Consider the following 18,229-nt stretch of genomic DNA (forward strand, 5'->3'; position numbering starts at 1 on the left):
TACTTTGTTGAAGTACCTTTTGATTTAATTACAGCATCCAGTCTTGGGTACACACCTGCCATCAGTTAAAGAGATTATGATTAACCCCAAATAAAGTTCAACTGTCCTAGTAGGATTTTCCTGACATTTACTCAGTTGCCTGCTACAGCAAAAGCCATGGTTCGCAGAGAAGCTTACAAAGCATCAAAGGGATCTCATTGTTGAAAGGTATCAGTCAGGAGAAGGGTACAAAAAATTTCCACAGCATTGGATATACCATTATATCTGTCAACCTGGAAACATCACAAATCTGGACAAAGACCCAGAAAAAATAGGTACAGATCTGTATGCTGGTTAACATAAAATTTGCATACATAATTATGTAAGCCTGCCCACTCTGGAATTGTGGGATACACCAACTTTTAAACACAAACAATAGAACAGACAAAATATCAGGAAACACAAAATAAACAGAAGAACAATTTTCAGAAAATTATTTCAGAATGTAGGAATGTTGTGTTTTTCATATTAAGAAAACAGTTGTCTGCAAAACAGAAACGGGTAGATTACACAGCAGGTAACATGTACTCCTGCTGCATTATGTTTCTGGAAAGCTGTTCAGTGCATATATCATGTGTTTGTTCGACAGTAATGGGATGCAGTGTCACGAGCACAGGAAAGTGGGGAGGGAGGGACTACCAACACAGGTAGATAAATCTAAGAGAATTAAAAGACATCAAATGGTTCCAGGAATGTATATTTGTATGACGTAGTCTGATGTACCACAGTAACTGTTTGTGTATCTCAGCAAGTGGTATCTATGCCACAGGTAGGGATGGCATCCTTTGACTACTGTATGTGTATGTCCTATTGTGTAAAAAGTGACTGCAGACTTTAAAACCAATGATTTCTGGAGACCATCTCATGAGTAATTCAGATCACATACAGCTCTTCTTTAACTAGTCTTCTTGGCTTCATAATGCAGAGGAGAAATTGTGCGCCTGCAGATAGCAGTCTGGCACAAAATGACTGTAAACACATTGTAGGTTATAAGCTTCTTGGAATATTAAACTGATGCACAAATACAAACTGCTGCCCCAGAGACTTCAAGACAGTGCCTCTCCTGTCCCTGAAATAATGTACGGCTCTAAAGGACATCAGAAAGGAGTACATTTTAATTAGTCTTGTAAAATAGTGTAAAAGTAGAAAAGCTTAAAACACTATTACATTTTTTTTTATCAATTTACTCCTTCATTCTACTACTTCCAGAAGAAATTAACAGATTTCCAATGCTGCTGCATAACTGCTAACATTTGCACTGATTACATAACAATTCCTTAACATAGCAGGAAAGTGATTTAGAGTTATTTCTGAAGTTCAAATACTACCACTGAGGCATACAGCTTGTTAAGGCACCAAACCTTCCAAGGTTTGATGTCTGCAACAAGCTCCAAAAAAATCTCTCTCTCTCTCTCTCTCTCACACACACACACACACACACACACACACACACACACACACACACACACACACACACACACACACACACACACACACACCCTATGCCTAGCTCCCGGTGTGGTAAGCCTCAGGTGCTAAATAACGTGCAGACAACACTACCTTATTACACATACATATCACACATTAAACACACACCTTACTGCATTTTACCTTTTATTGCTAACTGGTGACAAGGAATAAGGAGATGCTTCATTTCCATCAGGGCTAGCACGTTTGGAGCGAATACAGAGTGCTGAAAATAACTTCATTCAACTTTTTGCAGTAGCTAACAAACTCAAATTTAACTCTCTCTGATAGCTCTCTCTCTCTCTGTGTACTTTATTCTGCTTGAAACATTACAGATCATTCTAGTACTGCACTGTTTTGCCTGCCACATTTTCATTTACGTTTAAAAAACACTGACGTGTTATCTAAGATACCTTTGCAACCAAATGTTGAAATATCACATCATTGCGCATTGCATTTTTTATTTCTTTCCTTTACCTGAGGCTGAAGCAGCTACGGGAAAAACTGGTGGTGGCGAGGTATTTTGTTATGACAGCTGAGTTGACCGGTCCAAGTCCAATGACTGGTGCTGCAGAATGCAAACTACTATTAACTAACTAACAGCTTCGGGGGTGCCCTTGTCTTGCTTGCCCGGTCAATTCAGTTGCTTCATTTGCTCTAAAAAAGTCAATTAATGTAAAACAAAAAACAGTGTCAGCAGCTTTGAGTGCTCTCAGTCATTCATGACTGTTGACTCTGTGTTTGCTAGCTGAAACACATTGGCGTCTTGCCGAACTTGCTGCGTAAACATAAAAACCATTACAGTCACACCCCTGAAGCCCTCAGGTGAATTCCAACAGGCTGCGCAGACTGTGTACGAAGCTGATGTCAACGTGCATGCCCCTGCATACATTGACGTCAACAAACGTTCACAAAAATTTTTAAAAAATTTAAAAAAAATGAACAATATATGTGGGAATTAAGGGGGCCACTCAGGAAACCGTGGAACCCCATTATTTGGACCTCAAAACCAGTAAACAGCGAGGAATATGGTACGGTTGAGAGGTATGTATACCATGGAACACAGTGAAGACAGTCATCAAAAAGTGGAGAAAATACAGGAGAGCAGTGATGTTGCAAAGAACTGGACGTCCCTCCAAAATTGATGAAAAGACCAGAAGAAAACTGGTCAGGGAGGCTGTCAAGAGATGTACAGCAGCACTGAAGGAGCTGCAGGAATTTCTGGCAAGTACTGCTTGTGTACTACATGTGACAACAGTCTTCCGTATTCTCCATATGTCTGGGCTACGGGGTAGGGATGCAAGACCAGAAGCCTTTTCTTGCACAGAAAAACATCCAGGCCCAGCTAAACTTTGCAAAACAATAAGTCATGTCTCCCAAAAGCATGTGGGAAAGTGTGTTATGGTCTGATGAGACCAAGGTTGAACATTTTGGCCACAATTCCAAAAGGTAAGTTTGGCGCAAAAACATTTTGCATCACCAAAGGAACACCATCTCCACTGTGAAGCATGGTGGTGGCAGTGTCATGCTTTGGGGTTGCTTTTCTTCAGTTGGAACTGGGGCTTTAGTCAAGGAATTATGAACAGTTCCAAATACCAGTCACTTTTGGCCAAAAACTTTTAGACATCTGCTAGAAAGCTGAAGATGAAGAGGAATTTCACCTTTCAACACAACAATGACCCCAAGCATACATCCAAATCAACAAAAGAATGGTTTCACCAGAAAAAAAATAAAGTTTTGGAAAGGCCCAGCCAGAGCCCAGACCTACATCCAATAGAAAATCTGTGGGGTGACCTGAAGAGGGCTGTGCACAAAAGATGTCCTCGCAATCTGACAGATTGAGTGCTTTTGCAAAGAAGAGTGGGCAAATATTGCAAAGTCAAAATGTGCCATGCTGATGGACTCCTACCCAAGAAGACTGAATGTTGTAATTAAATTAAAAGGTGCATCAACAAAGTATTAGTTTAAGGGTGTGTACACTTATGTAACCATCTTAGTGTACATTTGTTATTTTTTATATTTTTCCCCTAACAGACTTGTTTGTTTTTCAATTGAATTGTACAGATTATATGTCACATTAAAGGTGGGAAATGTTTTGAAATGTTTTGAAATGATTTATTGTGGTCTCCTTTTTATATAACAAAAACCTAGCATTTTAACAGGGGTGTGTACACTTTTTATATCCACTGTATGAGTTGGGCAACATGTAATGATTTTTTATTATCTTAGCTATATGTTGGTCAAAGGCCAGTTTGCTGTCTACATATGTTCCCAGGTCCTTTACTATTGGGTCAGCTCATAGGGGTGTTTTATCGACGAAGTAATTAACTTGGGTTGACTGTTTCCAAAAAGGCATTGTAATGCATTTTTTGGCATTGAGTTTTAGGCCATGATTTTGGCACCAGTCAATTTTGTGAAACCTTCTTCCAAGATGTTGGTGTCTTGGGGAAAATTTATAATAGCGGCAACTTTAGTCATCTGTGAACTTGGTGAGTCAGAGGCCTTCAGCATTCTCCCTGACTTCTCAGAAGTAGATGCCAAAGAGCAACGGGCCCAGCACAGAGCCCCTGGGTACTCTGCTGCGGACTGGTCTCCTAGTGGAGGTGGTTTCAGTGATTCTAACTTCTTGGTTCCTGTCTGTGAGCCAGCCAGCCATCCAGCAAATTATGTAGGGATTTTTGCATAGTTCAGAGAGCTTGTCAACAGTGCCTGATTGGGTTATTGCATCGAATGCTTTGACCAGGTCAGCATATGCAGTATGCATTGTGTACCCCTGTCAGGTTTACCTTCAAGATGTTGAATGCGATAATGTCTAATGTTCGTTTGGTTGAAAAATAACATCTAAACCTAAAACATTGAATGATCAAAATGTCTAAAATCATTTAATTGAAAAAGCAATGAGATCACCTCTACTGTTTTGCAGGGGGGCGTATGTGCCCTCCACACACACCCTACTTAAATATACCAACTCTAATATCGCACTACAGTGCAGAAATGGGCAAATTCGATTATTTCGACATTGTGACTTCTAATTTTATTTCAACATTTTGATCATTCAATATAGTGCATTCAACCAATTCATTTTCAGCCATTTAGCATTCAACATTTTGAAGGTAACCCCCCCGCCCCCATCAAACCTCTCAGCTGTATAGATTTTTGCAGAATGTCCAGATTTTTGCCTCATATTTTTGATCTGTTCCTCATAAAATTTGTGATTTTCTGGCAAATCACTGGGATGAGTTGATGATTGAAGTCACTAAATAATTATATAAATTTGTGTTTGAGACTTCATATCCTTCAGAAAAATGCATGCTAAGGGAAATCATGTTATTCTAGCAACTATTTAAGTTTATAAGAGCAATATTTAAAATCTGTCCCTATTTTTGGGCCTTCATCCCCCCATTTTGTCAGGCTTTGTCCAGATATTTTTTCTGAGATTGAGAGGTATGACCCCCGTCCCTACCATGGATGACCTTCTCAAAAAGTCTACCAGGTTAAGTAGGCACAACCTTTCCTTAAAGCCAAATTGGGATGGGTCCAGTGTATGTAGGTTGCCAGTTTTCTTGTTTATCATTTCCATGATAATTCGTTCCATGGCTTTCCATTTTTGGCTCGTTAGACAGATGGGTCTGTAGTTCCCTGGGTCTAGTGATGGTCTGCCTTTATACAGGGGAATTTCTGTTGTGGTCCTCCATTCTCTTGGAATGTAGCCTGTTTTGAGGCTGTAGCTAAAGAGTACCTCAAGTGCTCCTGGTAGATCCTTTTTTAAGGCTGTTCAGGAGGCAGCTGGGGATGTTTTCAGGACCCATAGAAGCAGTGTTCTTGGCTTTAGCAAGTACTGCCAGTTACCTGGTCCCTGCTAATAGTTGGGGGAAGTATGTTGGAGGGGATTTCTCCCAGAGGAGGAAAATTACCTTTATAGAAAGCAGTAGCTACTTTCCCTATATTTCGTAAAAAAACTAGTGAAAAAAAAACAAGCCACACACAAAGCAGCACTGGCAACTCGACAACTTTCAGTGATTGCAGAATGACTTTTTTTTTTAATTCAGTAGGCTATCCCGTAGTCTGTCCTATGGTGATAATTATGTAATTGTACTACGGGAATAAATTGTAGCGTCTGTATCTCGTATTGACTGAGGTGGTAGGGGATTAGTTGCACATTCTTTGGGCCTGCCCTATTTTAAAGAATTTAAGGAGTTAGTAGTAATAAATTTATGTTTAGATATGGGGGCAGTCCAATTTGTCTTAAACCCAATGAGTTTTGAACTAGGTGTTCTCAAATGTGTAAACTTAACTAAACAAGAAGTTAATCTTTTAAATATGGTGTTGCTTTGTGCTAAAGTAGTATTACTAGATGATCAAAGCCCACAGAGGTCCCACATCTTTGAACTTGCATCAGTTGTTCAATGAACAGGTGAGACGAAAGTAAGAGACTTCAGAGCAGGTGAAATTTAAATATTCTCGCTGTTTTCACTTTTGTTCCACAATGAATTCGTGTAGATAGAAATTCCGGGAGAAACTGGGCATGTTTAACTCTCCATCATCCTCTGGATCACACTAGCTGTTTAGAAGGTTAAGGGCAATTTACATGAAATAATAATTTGTTGTTTTTAGCAATAGTCAGCCAAAGTTGGTTTTGTTTAATTATTTGATGTTCAATTGTTTTTTCTAAGTCATGAAATTACTGTGTTACTGATGTATATTAATTATATTTTATACTTGGATTATATTTGATGGTTTTAATAAAAAGTTGTTATGCAGTAAAAATGTCTCCTTTTCAGGCTAGTTTCTGCCAGAATCTGAGGAAAATGTCTCTCCTGATCTTCATGTTGAGGAAATTTCGTTTCCTGACTCCTCCTAAAATAAAAGACCTGTTTAAATGGGAAGAGAGAGATATTTTTAAAGCTCAGAAGAGTTATGACATTAATGTTGATTCCCCCAAATCCCTGTCATTACCCCCAGTTCTGGTAGTCCTCTAGGATGGCTTCAGTTCTGCATGGTCTTCTCCTGAGGATCAATTCCCTACACCCAAGAAGCTTGTCAAACTTTTTAGGGTTGCTCAAGTCACACAAATAACAGTCCTCTACGGACCGTGCTGTTGCCTCCATGGATAAAGATGAAGCTTGTAAATTGTCTCCATGGATAAAGATGAAGCTTGTAAACCGCTGTCATCTTCCAGCCATCTTCCCTGCTAGAAAGATATCCAGGCATTCATTAGGTATGGCTGCAGGTTTTACATCTGGCTTGACCAATCCATGACCACTGCAAGTGAGTTTCTGTGAATTATTGGGTATATGGCTTCAACTATTCTAATGTTTCCTTCCGTTTGACTTCATATGAGGAAGATTCAGTGATTCCTCAAGTCCATTTTGAGTCAACACTAGTGTCCTTTGTGCTTTCCCTTGCCAATTCTGGGCTGTCTCAGGAAATGACTTCTGTGGCTGGCATATCAGATTCAGCTAAATCCAGGACTTTCTTTCTCTTCTCCCACCCCAATTCATTCGGTAAAAATAGATGCATCAGACTTTGTCTGGGTGGCACTTACAAAGGAATAAAAGTTCAAGGGATTTGGGATCTCCTTTTTAGGGAGGAATACATCAATCAGAAATGATGACCTGATGAACACATTAAAAGCTTTGACTGTGTTGTATACTCCAGGACCTGTATTAGTGATTACAGCTTTAACTCTGTTGTGTACTCCAGGACCTGTATTGGTGATTATAGACAAAACCACATTGATGTGGTCTGTAAACAAGAGGAAAGCATTTCTTACCTTCTGTGCATATTAGCAGTGATTGCCTGAGAAGTGGCTTTTCGCACATTTCCTCCCTTCAGGCAACTTACATACCGTCAGAACAGAACACTGTAGCAGATTCATTGAGAACATACCCTTTCAAGTGGATGTTACACCTAGAGAACTTCCAGGAAATTGTCCCACCTGTTTGGAACTCTCCTAGTAGATCTGTTTGCCTCCTTTCACAGCAGGCTATTAAAGAAATTCTATTTCAGTACCCCTTGCAGACAGACCAAGATTTTGGCCTAGACACCATTGGTTCTCCTTTCTGTTGCATCTGGCTGGAGGCATATGACAGAAACCTCCTCACAGAGTGGACCTACTCACACAGGACTAGAGGAGCTGTAGATGGCTTTAACATTCAAGTACTGCTCAGTGATCTGGCACTCTCCAGTTCTGATATTTTCTGATCTGGTGCTGCTCACCATATAGCCTAGAACTGTGCGGGGGTTGGGAGTTGGCGTAATGGTTAAGGTGCTTACCTCACAGACAGTGCACAGGATGTAATCCTCACCGTTGAGGGAAGTTGGCTAGGTGTAAAATGGCCTGCAGGGGAAGCTAGCCTAGTACTCACTCATGAAACCTATGAACCTCACCTCTCTGTTAAGGAGTACCGGGCCAACAATTGTAGCAAGCCACTTAATAAAGCTTAGACCACACATAAAGCGCTGAAGCCAGTGTTTCAGTCTTGACCAGAGAAGCAGTAATATAATTCATGTTATTCAGAAATGCTTTTACAGAAGTAAATACTGGTACTGTACTACAAACTGATCGTTTTACCCCCTAACACCTTGTGCTCAGGGTAGCTGCTCCCTTTGTCTCACCCTAGCTAATTTTCTGGGTACTAGAGATCTTTCATCAACCCTAATGTTCTGATCCTAAACCTGAATGTTTGGATGATAAGCTTTTGATTCCTTTTAGGAACTTCTTTACAAAGGACATGCAACAAGTATTAACAGAGACTAGAAAATCATATACAGTTAAATGTAGAAGATATATTTTTTTTAGTTGGACCCATCCCAGGCAAGGGTGCTACATTGTTGTACAGTACCTGTATGAGTAGCTCACTTCTGGCCTTTCTTACACTTCTGTCAAAGTGCACCCTTCAACCATTTCAGCTCGTCTTCCATTAGAGAATCCCGTTTCCTCTTTTTTTTTTTCCGGGTGGGCGGCCACGGTGGTGAAGCGGTTAGCGTTGTCGTCTCACAGCAAGAGGTTCTCCGGTTCGATCCTCGGCTGGGGTGCCTTCTGTGTGGAGTCTGCATGTCCTCCCTCTGGTTGCGTGGGTTTCCTCTGGGTGCTCCGCTTTCCTCCCACATCCCAAATACATGCTGTAGGTGGATTGGACACTCTAAATTGGCCCTAGGCATGAGTGAGTGCGTGTGCCTTCTGTGGAAGGTTGGGCACCGGGCTGGCAACTTGACACCGTAAAACTCTACTGCCAATCATGAGTGGACAGGTGATCCACTGTGGCAACCCCTAACCGGGAAAAAGCCGAAAGAAGCAGCAGCAGTTCTTGAAAAAGATGTTGCAGTTTTAGACTACCTAGGGAAACGTGGTTCCATCATGGAATCTAAATTTTGTTTTGGAGAAACATTTGAATCTTCAGCTGCTACTACTTCCCCAGAAGTTCCTTATTTAGAAGATAGATTTACTTATTGCTCTGATCTCAGCTAAAAGGAGTATCTGATTTGCAAGTCCTAATGTCTGTTCAGCCCCTTTTAGTCTTTCATAATGATAGAGTGGCTCTTGGAACTAAATCCTTCCTTTATGCCTGAGGTGCTTTCTCAATTTACTGTGAATCAGTCTGTTCAACTTCCCATTTTTGTTTTCCAACCTAAAAACAAAGGAGAAAGAATGGGATGTCTACAGCCAGTTCAGATGCCACTGTGACAAATCAAAAGATTTCAGACTGTTAAGATCAGCTCTTTATTTCTTATGAAGGTAAGAAGAAAGGACAGCAAATTTTCCAATAATATCTAGTTGTCAGGCTATTCATTTATGCTGTTCTTACTATGGACCCCCCCCCCCCAAAAAAAAGTTAGAGCACACTTTTAGAGTTATGGATATTTCTGGGGCTTCTTGGAAAGGGGTGGACTCTGGAACCATTCTAGAGGTGGCAACTTGGTCCTCAGTGCACACTTTCACTAAACACTACAAAAATAACTCGTTTTCAAGAAATAGAACAGGATTTACTACTAGGCCCCTATCCCATATTCCAGACTATGGTTTTGCGTTCTCTAACCTATCTGTCTTAGTTCTGACAATTGTCCAATAAAGCCTTATGGTACTGCAATAGTGATCTAATGATGAACGTAGTACATTTGTGTAGGTAAACTTACGGTAACCGTAGATGTTTGAATAGATCACTGTTTACTAACACCCTGCCTCCATTCCCCCCTTCTTATTTTTGCTTTTGATACTTTTTTTGGCTGGGGTAGGGTTCTCTTACAATATTTCTGGTATGACATAAGATTACAAATTTCTATAAGTGCATGTCATTTTTTTCTGTTTACAGTCTCCCTTGGTTAGAGGCAAGAAAGCTCAGAATTTGGTGTCTGTACATCCCCTTTCATGTCAGCAAGCCCTTGTGCTTCATCAGATATGTGGCACACAAGGAAGGCACCCACAACCTTTTGTATACAGGTCAGACATTTGATCCTTGGCAGAATCCGTGTCATGTAACTTTTATACTACTGCAACAGTGATCAATCTGAACATCTATTGTTACAGTAAGTTACTTACACAACTTTACTCTCTTGGAATGTCAGTCTAAGGAAGACAACCCCATTCTACTCTAAGGTCCACAAGTCCCCTTTTTCTGCCCCCCCTGATCTTCAGTGACTTTTTCATCCAGCGCTTTTAATAGAGCTCAATGCAAGTCAGCTGAGCAGATGGTGTAGATGGAATATTTCATTTTTTTCTGATTTGGAGGATGTCTGCTTGCTCAATGGTTTGGAGTGAACTGGTAACTCGAGGGCTAGTTAGTGTGGTGTACAGTGTCATGTTGGTTGTCACTGTAAGGCACATGCACCCCTGAAACACAGTAGCTTATGAAAAGATACTGCTGAGTTCTAATCGGGGAGAGAAAAGCCCAAAATATAGACTTACCAGAGCTTCATCTACAATTCAGCTCCTACATTAACAGAGTCTGTCCTTTCTTCAAGAAAGCCTTCTTTACTTGATGCTCTGTTCTCTCCTGTCCATCTGCCTTGTGTGGGATGCTGAAATTGCTGCTTTATGGCAAAAGTGTCTCTTCAAGATTATCATTCTGCTGCATTTTTAGTTAGTGCATTTTCTTACAGAAACAGTACCTTCTTTAAACAAATGTTAGGAATTAATCTCGGGATGCATGCACCTTTAACTCTAGAGGATGAATGTCAGATATAGGCTAAAAGGGCCCATATTTACCTTGCACATAGCCCCTGTTTTTAAGAAAAACCTCATGAGAGGGCCCACTAAAATGGTTATGGACATGTTCTTCCAGATGTAGATGGTTCTATCAAGTTAGTAGAATACAGACTTGAATACATGTAACTATGTTAAGTAAATAGTTCCAGTAAACTCTGTTTACAGTTCTTTTTTTCCCTCATAACTTTCAGGGTGGTGAATACTACTATTTAACATTTGCTTCTTTTATTGCTGTTACAGGTACTTGATAAGACCAAACAGTTGATTGCAACCAGCCCAAATCAGCCTTTGGTGATATTGGAGATGGAGAACGGTGCTTCTGCCAAGGTACAAACAGCAGTAATCTTATTTTCTTTTATATGTTACTCACATTTTATTAAATGTGTGTTAATTTTTTTTAGATGCATTTATACATATTTTCTTAAAAGTAAAAAAAAGTGTCATGAGTATGACTTCAGTTGCAGCTTTTTTTTATTTATGGGAAAAAGTTGCAGTATATTACAAATTTCCATTTCATTTCAGATTTTGAACACAAAGTCGTTTGATGCTTTCTGCCAAGGCTGTGGGAAGTTCTGTGGCAGCTTATTTACGAAGTGCAATCATTGCTAGTGAATAATTTTATTTCCTTAATATGTTTGAAGTCTTATTTCATATTAACGGTACCAAACATATTCTGTAGATATTGCAGCGTGGTTTTCAGTTTAGTGTATTAATTTAGAAATTGTGGGTTGCATTTCATATTGTGGTGTCTTACAGAATAGTTCTGCTGTTTTATCTTATCTAAATCAGCAGATAAGTGCAGGTTGCCCTGTATTTGTGCTAGAGCGGAAGATTTTTCAGACCACCACTGATGACTTCTGAGTGGAGAAGGGCCTGTTCTTAAGACAGCCAAGAAAGGCAAGGCTTCTTCACCTTATAGCTCTTACATGGACATATTTTCCATTGGAGAGACTGATGAGGTCCTGCATCAGGTGGCCTGGAGTTCCTCTGCCTTTACAAAAAAAAAAAGCATTATTTGCAAAAGGAAGGGCAAAAAGGCATCCTGTCATATTCCACAAGGAGCATGTCCTTACGGTTTGCCATTCTTATAGCCTGATGCACCCAGGTTCAAGTCTTTATTATATAAACCATCAGAAGAGTGGGGTAATGCCTTTCCAAAGCACCACAGGGGCAGATTATAGGTACTGAAGGCCACAGCACCTTTCATATTCGCTGCTGTAGGAAGACTCGGAGTCTTCATGTAGACTTAGAAGACAATACTTGTGTTACTCTGTATCTCATTGGCCCTGAATTGTCTTGTCACATGTTCTAGTTTTGTCTTATGAACCAGAGACTGGGAAGGCCAGTAGAAATCCTTAATTCTGGGATCAGGCCATCATATAGCAGCTTCTTCTTTGGGATTCCACTTTGTCAACTTGTAACCTTGTACTGACATTTTAGCTAGAACAGAAGCATCTGGAATTCTGGAATAGTACTTCACCAAATAGCAAGGCTTAGGGTCTCACGCTTCATGGGGGACCCGAGTCAGGCTATTTACAGTATTCTTGAAGAAGAGGTGGTTTTGGAAAGGATTCAGAAGATGTCATTGAAGACTTGCCAAAAAAAAAAAAACACAGCCATTGACCATCTTAGAGGCTTTCTGTAATGCATTGACTGTCAGTGTGTCAAATGGCAATTTGTTTGAAAGCATTATCTAGTAGGGAAAAATATCAAAAGCACTACGTTTTAATTGCTTTTGGTGTGTGCCGACCCTGCTCCACACTAACCCTGAACATTAACTTGAGAAAACCCCTTTCCCTAATAGTAGAACTATTCAAATAAATTTGGCCTGAATGTACTTTTAGAGCTTGGATTAAGTGATCGGAAAAGAAAGCTCTTTTTCTTTTTCAGTGTTATGCTTGTTTGGATAAGTTGGTTTTCAAAGTGCCGGCATCGATACTTGTGCAGGTTGATACACTGTCATATAATCCTAAAATGACACCTTGGCTTCTTTGTTTTCCATTGTGACAGTATAACACCTTAAGAAAAGGTCCTCTTACAGACAGAGAGGGTAACCAAGCATCAGGCAGTCTTGTTCCGTGTCGTACCTCACAGAAAGGCAGGCTTCATGTGAGACTGTTCAGCAGTCCTGGTATCCAGTAAGGAAAGAAGTTTGGGATGTCACTTTTCTGTTGGCTTGGAAGTCATTATCAGGGACTGGTGGGTCCTGGACATAGTCTTAAAACAGCCATGTCTGTTAAGCTGCCTCCACAAGTGCTCCTTCAGAAGATCAGGCATTGTGCATGAGCCTCTTGGAGCAGTTCCCAGACCCTGTTCCTCAAAGGAGTCCTTTGAGGATTTTTTTTTCCAAAGAGAAGGTAGTGTTGTTTACATCCTTTCCTTGTTCTGAAGTCTGCTAGAGGGGTTCAGTTCTGAGTTCAGCTGTCACGTAAGGTGTTCTAGGTTGAGCATGCATTGTGTTGTATCGTTGCCTTTATAGGGGAACGATGCTGTCATTCGACAGTATCAGATGGCTATTGACATATTACTGAGATCTTACACATGATTCTGTGTGTGTTGTGGATGGTATTTCAGTACAATTTGTTGCATTTTGGCGTATTGCCTGGCCTCCAAAGTGTTCACCAAAGTTCCAGTCATGGTGGTAGGGATCTTCTGTCTGCTTTATTTAGGTAACTGATAATCTGTCTCTGTGCCATGCAGAGTTAAAGTTCTGGTTGTCCTTGATAATTTGAGCTCAGATAGCAGCTTGGATACCATGAGAGCTTAAATGAGGTTGGCAGGAGTGAGCAGTTACTGCTTCTTTGCCTACTTTTTGGGAGGGAATAGTAGTGCAGTTAGCTGCTTTACTATAGGCTAGTGCAGGTTTACAGGCTGGGCAGAGTTATAGCGAGTAACCAGGGAACAGTGGACCTGTCTTCCCAAGCCGTAGCTGTTTTTTTCCGTTAGCATGCAGGATCACTTATATAAACTGGGAAGGGCATAATGGGTCTGTGTGGGTGGTGATGTGGCATCTATGTCTGCCAGCAGGGTTGGGGTTATGGCCTAAATCTGAAGCACCTTTGTTGCTCACTAGCACACCATAACACCTCCATGAGAGCATGGGTGATGTCTTATCTGCTCAGCACATGTCTGCACACCAGGGTCTTCCTGAGTAAAAGAGGGAACAAATTCAGAAGTGTCAGAGGGGAGAAAAGCCTTTCCTAAAAAAAAAGAAGAAATTATATGACTGGCTGCTGCTGTCAGCTTTTTTGAAAGACGTGAGACTACCTAATGGTACTGCTAAACGTCTGGGTCATTCTATGGTTGCATGATCTGGAGATTCCCTGAGAATGTCAGAAGTCCTCTGTGGTTTTCCTAAATAGGAATCTTTTTTATAGAGGCAGAGTTGTGCATATTACAGTGCTAATCATTAGACTACAGAGTGGAAACATGAAATCATGGGTGGTAGCATCCTGGACAGGGAAGCAAGGTGGATGAAGGCTCAAACCTTTCTTCACTTTTAGGGACTTATAGTCACCTATTCACCTGTCTTCAGTTGAAAGCTCTTCATTGGACTTGGAGGTGTCAGTTGTTGAAGAGCATTGCATGCTCCCAGATCTTCCTGTATCATATGCTCATCAAAGTAGAATGATGGACTGTTCCCAGTACAGCTTTTCTCTTCCTAACACTAATCCAGTCAGGTTCATTAAGAGATGCTTCATTTCTGGACTGGGGAGCCAATATGGACTCCTGTCTGGTGAAGGGCCAACTTAATCTTGAGAAGATTGTATATGCAAAACCCCATTATCCTGGGAGTTCCAGTGGCCCTTCACCAGGCAGAACTACATATAGACTCCACAGTTTACAAATTGTCACTCTGGCAGTATCCAACACCTTTCTGGAGATGAAGGAACCAAAAAAAGAAGTCCTGAAGCACTAAAGTGCCAAGAGGTCAATGCCTGCTGTCAGAGTCCAAACAGTAGCACATGGTGAAGGCACATACTGACAACCAAGTGGACTTGCGTAAGCAACTGCAACAGAAGTGCTACTAAAATAAGAAATGGAACCAGCCATACTGCTGGTGATGTGTGCTCAGAAAGCAATGGTCAGGGGATAAATGTTCACCTCCTGGTGGCAGAAAGTGATGCAGTTCGCAATCCATATGGGTACAGTTTGCTCAGCCACAGTTAGGACCGTCTTACCCAGAGCAAAAAAGACAAAAAGCTGGCCTGTCTTCTTGAAATCATACATTTTCTGGTACGAAGACAAGTTGGTGTGATGTATGTTAGAGAAGTGAAGGATTCTGTCTACCCTGTATTCTGCCTTGGGAATGAAAATGGAGAGATAAATGGACTAGTCTGACAGCTGCTAAGGTAAGTGTGAGCAAATCTAATCGAAAACATAGTCCTTGTGAACGTAAAATAAGGTTGTGTACAAGTACCTGTAACCTCACAAATCTGTGAGTGGATGTAATGACCATGAAGAAACTTATTCTTCTAAGAGACACCTTCAGATATGTTGAACTAGATTGAATAGAACGCAAGTAAACCTGTCATTCTTGTATTTTAAGTCCTGTGGAGGAAAACTGTTCTTTAAAGGTGGATGAAAATGCAAAAGCCATTAAAAAAGCTTTAGCTAGGCCATGGTTCTGTCCACCAGATCAAGTACTTTGCTGTGGAATAGTAAATGTCCTCCACATCACTGATGCAGTATTCATAACCTAAGGGATTTCCTGCTAAGGCTAGCCCAGTGACCAGCTAGTATACCAAAGCCTTTAGTACTCATAGGCATCTTGCATCACATGTACACTCCCTGCGCAAGGCATAGGACGTAAAGGTGATGGACGGATTCACACACTCAGAACTACTTTGCTGCTAGTTCGAATGCCATTGTTGAATGTCTGTCTGAATGTCCTTCTGCTGTGCTGGTTATCAAGCCATGTTTCAGATAAGTGCCGCATTGAGGTGTCGTCTTATCTTTTTCATTGAGTGCTGTTGGGTTTATATCATCCAGAAAGGGAAAATGTCAGTGTGGTAGGTATCTTCCCCATAAAGACTGTCACAACCATTGTCTTTTCTGTTTTGGTGCTTCGCACAACTATATACAGTGTTCTGTCTGCCAGGCGTTTGTCTCCAAGACCCTATATAGTCTTCTCTCCTCTTTATCTGTTTACCTTGAAAACCAACATCTTAAGCTGTTGGCTCTAGGTGTTATGGTAAAATGTTCACATCCTGAGGGTCAGCCATCTAATGAGAAAAAGGCCCAAAAACTTGTCTACTATGGCTGCTGACTAGCCTCCCCTGGACGTCTCTGTCGAGGTTAGTGAAAGCTCAAAGGACTTGGCTTGCTTTAGATTCCTCTGCTAAGACCCTGTCAGAGGCCAGCATGGATCACACCTCTTCAAGTCCTTGGAGGATTTACAAATGTCTTCTCCTGACGTTGACAGGAAAGTTGGCTGATTTTATCCAAGGAATGTCTTCTCCTGACGTTGACAGGAAAGTTGGCTGATTTTATCCAAGGGACCAAGTGGGATTCTGCATATCTTAAGTTAGGGACTAGATCCCTACTAGGTTTATTGAATATCGCCAGGGATCTGGCCCTCCAAGGGTGTTTCATGCAGACGTCCCACAGAAAAAAATAAACCAAGCATATTTCCCCTGTGGACAGGAATCCACAAAGTGAATGGCAGGATTTTACTTGGGGTGGGGGGGTCTTATTTAGTGCTTTATTGGCTTTAAAGCTTCCTCAAAGGGGTATCGGTGCCTGACCCTCCCTAGTCTTCCTCTCCTCTTAAAAGACCCAAGGGGAACTAGATTCTTCAGATGAGGATCTGAATTCTGGGGAAGAGTCCTTGGCTTACTCTTAAATTCCTTCCCTCTTCAACTATGGTTTAGAGGAAGAGGATGGTGTTAGTCCAGATTCACCTTTGGAGGAACTCTCTTTTGGTGATACTGTTGCCTCATGATGGAGTTTTTTTTTTTTGTTTTGTTTTTTTAGGTGGAATTGTTCTCAGGTCTGTGACATTCAGGAAAGGTATTATGAGCTCCTCCAGTTGGAGTCTCCTAAGCCATCAGCTGTTCCCCTTGTTCTGGCTTCCTTTCTGTGGATACCTTTTTAGCAGCGTCTGTGGCCCCCGATTCTCAACCCCCTGCACCTAGGAAGCCTGATATATTTTATGTGCCTGACTAATGTAAATTACTTTATAACTGCTATTCTATTGATCCTTCTGTAGTGCCTGTCTCTTCTGACAAGCCCTTCAAGCCATTGCCCTCTACCAAGTCGCTCCCTTCAGATAAGGATAGTAGGCCCATGGACAGGCTGGGCAAACATTTTTACACTACTGCTACTTTATCCTTTTGGGCCATCAGCTACCAGACTCGTATGATCAGGTATGTTTTCACCCTTCTATCTCAGGTTTCCAGAGTGGTTTCTGACCTTTCTGATTCTGAGGTTAAGGCATCCGTCCTTTTTCTTTTGGGCTGTACTTGTGAAGTTGCTCGCCACTCTGTCAAATGCAACTACAGCACAGCTGATGCTTCCTCCAGGGCTGCTGCCTTTGGATCTGTTATGAGGCATTACTCTTGGCTTCATCTTCAGACTTTGCCTGATGATGTTAAAGCCAAACTGTTGGATGCTGCTCTGGATAATAAAAATCTTTTTGTTCTGCTGAATCTCTCTCTGTCCGTCTCTCCAGGATAAGGGTAAAGCCCTTGCAAGAGTATTTTTGTTTCTCTTGTTCCTAAGTTTCACAGTAATTATCTTTCTAAATCTGCTTTTGTTCACATGTAATCTTGCCTTCTGCCTAAGGGAAAAAAGGGTTTGTGTGCCTCCTGCTAAGTGTACTCAAACCTCTGCTTCCCAGTAATCTGGAAGAAACCTCCTTTTCAGGATAAACTGGGTTTTATTTGACAATTTGTTTCCCCTTTCTCTGGGCCAGGTTCTCTTATCCCCATCTCTTCCAATATTGGTTAAAGATCACAACAGAGTCTTGGGTTTTGTCCATTATCTGCCAGTGATCTTTCATGGTTTGCAAATCCCTTTCTCCCTTTTTTGGTCATCCGTCAAACTCCTTGGGAACAACTTGTTCTTTTCTCAGAGTTGCTCTATTCTCTTTTGGTCCAGGACAGGTATTTTTATTCCAGAATGCTTTTGGTTCCCTGAGAGGAGAGCACTTGGAGATGGATTCTGGATATTTCCCAACTCAACACCTTTCTCAAGATTCCTTACTTTCAAATATTTTCTCTTCAGACTCTGTTTCCTCTTTTTCTACCCAAGGCCTTTCTGGTCTCTCTGGACCTCAAATATGCCTACCTTCATATCCCCATCCGTCCCCTTTTCAGGAATTTTTTTTTACATTTCTCTTTTTCTTCCCTGCATTTTCAGTTCTCTGCTTTGCCCCTTGGCATGTCTTCTGCCCCAAGGGTATTCACCAAATGCCTCACATCTGTCCTTGCCATTTGCAGGATGAGAGGAGTTCAGATATTTCCCTGTCTGGACAATCTGCTCATTCACGCTTCTTCCCTGATGCTCTGTTTCAGG

The 18,229-nt window shown here is 41.2% G+C and overlaps 1 protein-coding gene across 1 annotated transcript in view; it reads left to right on the forward strand.

The window, feature by feature from the left end:
* Nucleotides 1–18,229, forward strand: part of LOC122808571 (alanine--tRNA ligase, cytoplasmic-like) — an 859,981-nt gene that overhangs the window by 811,583 nt on the left and 30,169 nt on the right. The window contains exon 16 of the mRNA XM_044079527.1: nt 10,952–11,038. Coding sequence (XP_043935462.1) covers nt 10,952–11,038 — 87 coding nt within the window. The remainder of the gene's footprint in view (nt 1–10,951; nt 11,039–18,229) is intronic.

Source organism: Protopterus annectens, chromosome 8.part0, assembly GCF_019279795.1.
Source record: "Protopterus annectens isolate FY-2018-M chromosome 8.part0, PAN1.0, whole genome shotgun sequence".
NCBI lineage: Eukaryota > Metazoa > Chordata > Ceratodontiformes > Protopteridae > Protopterus > Protopterus annectens.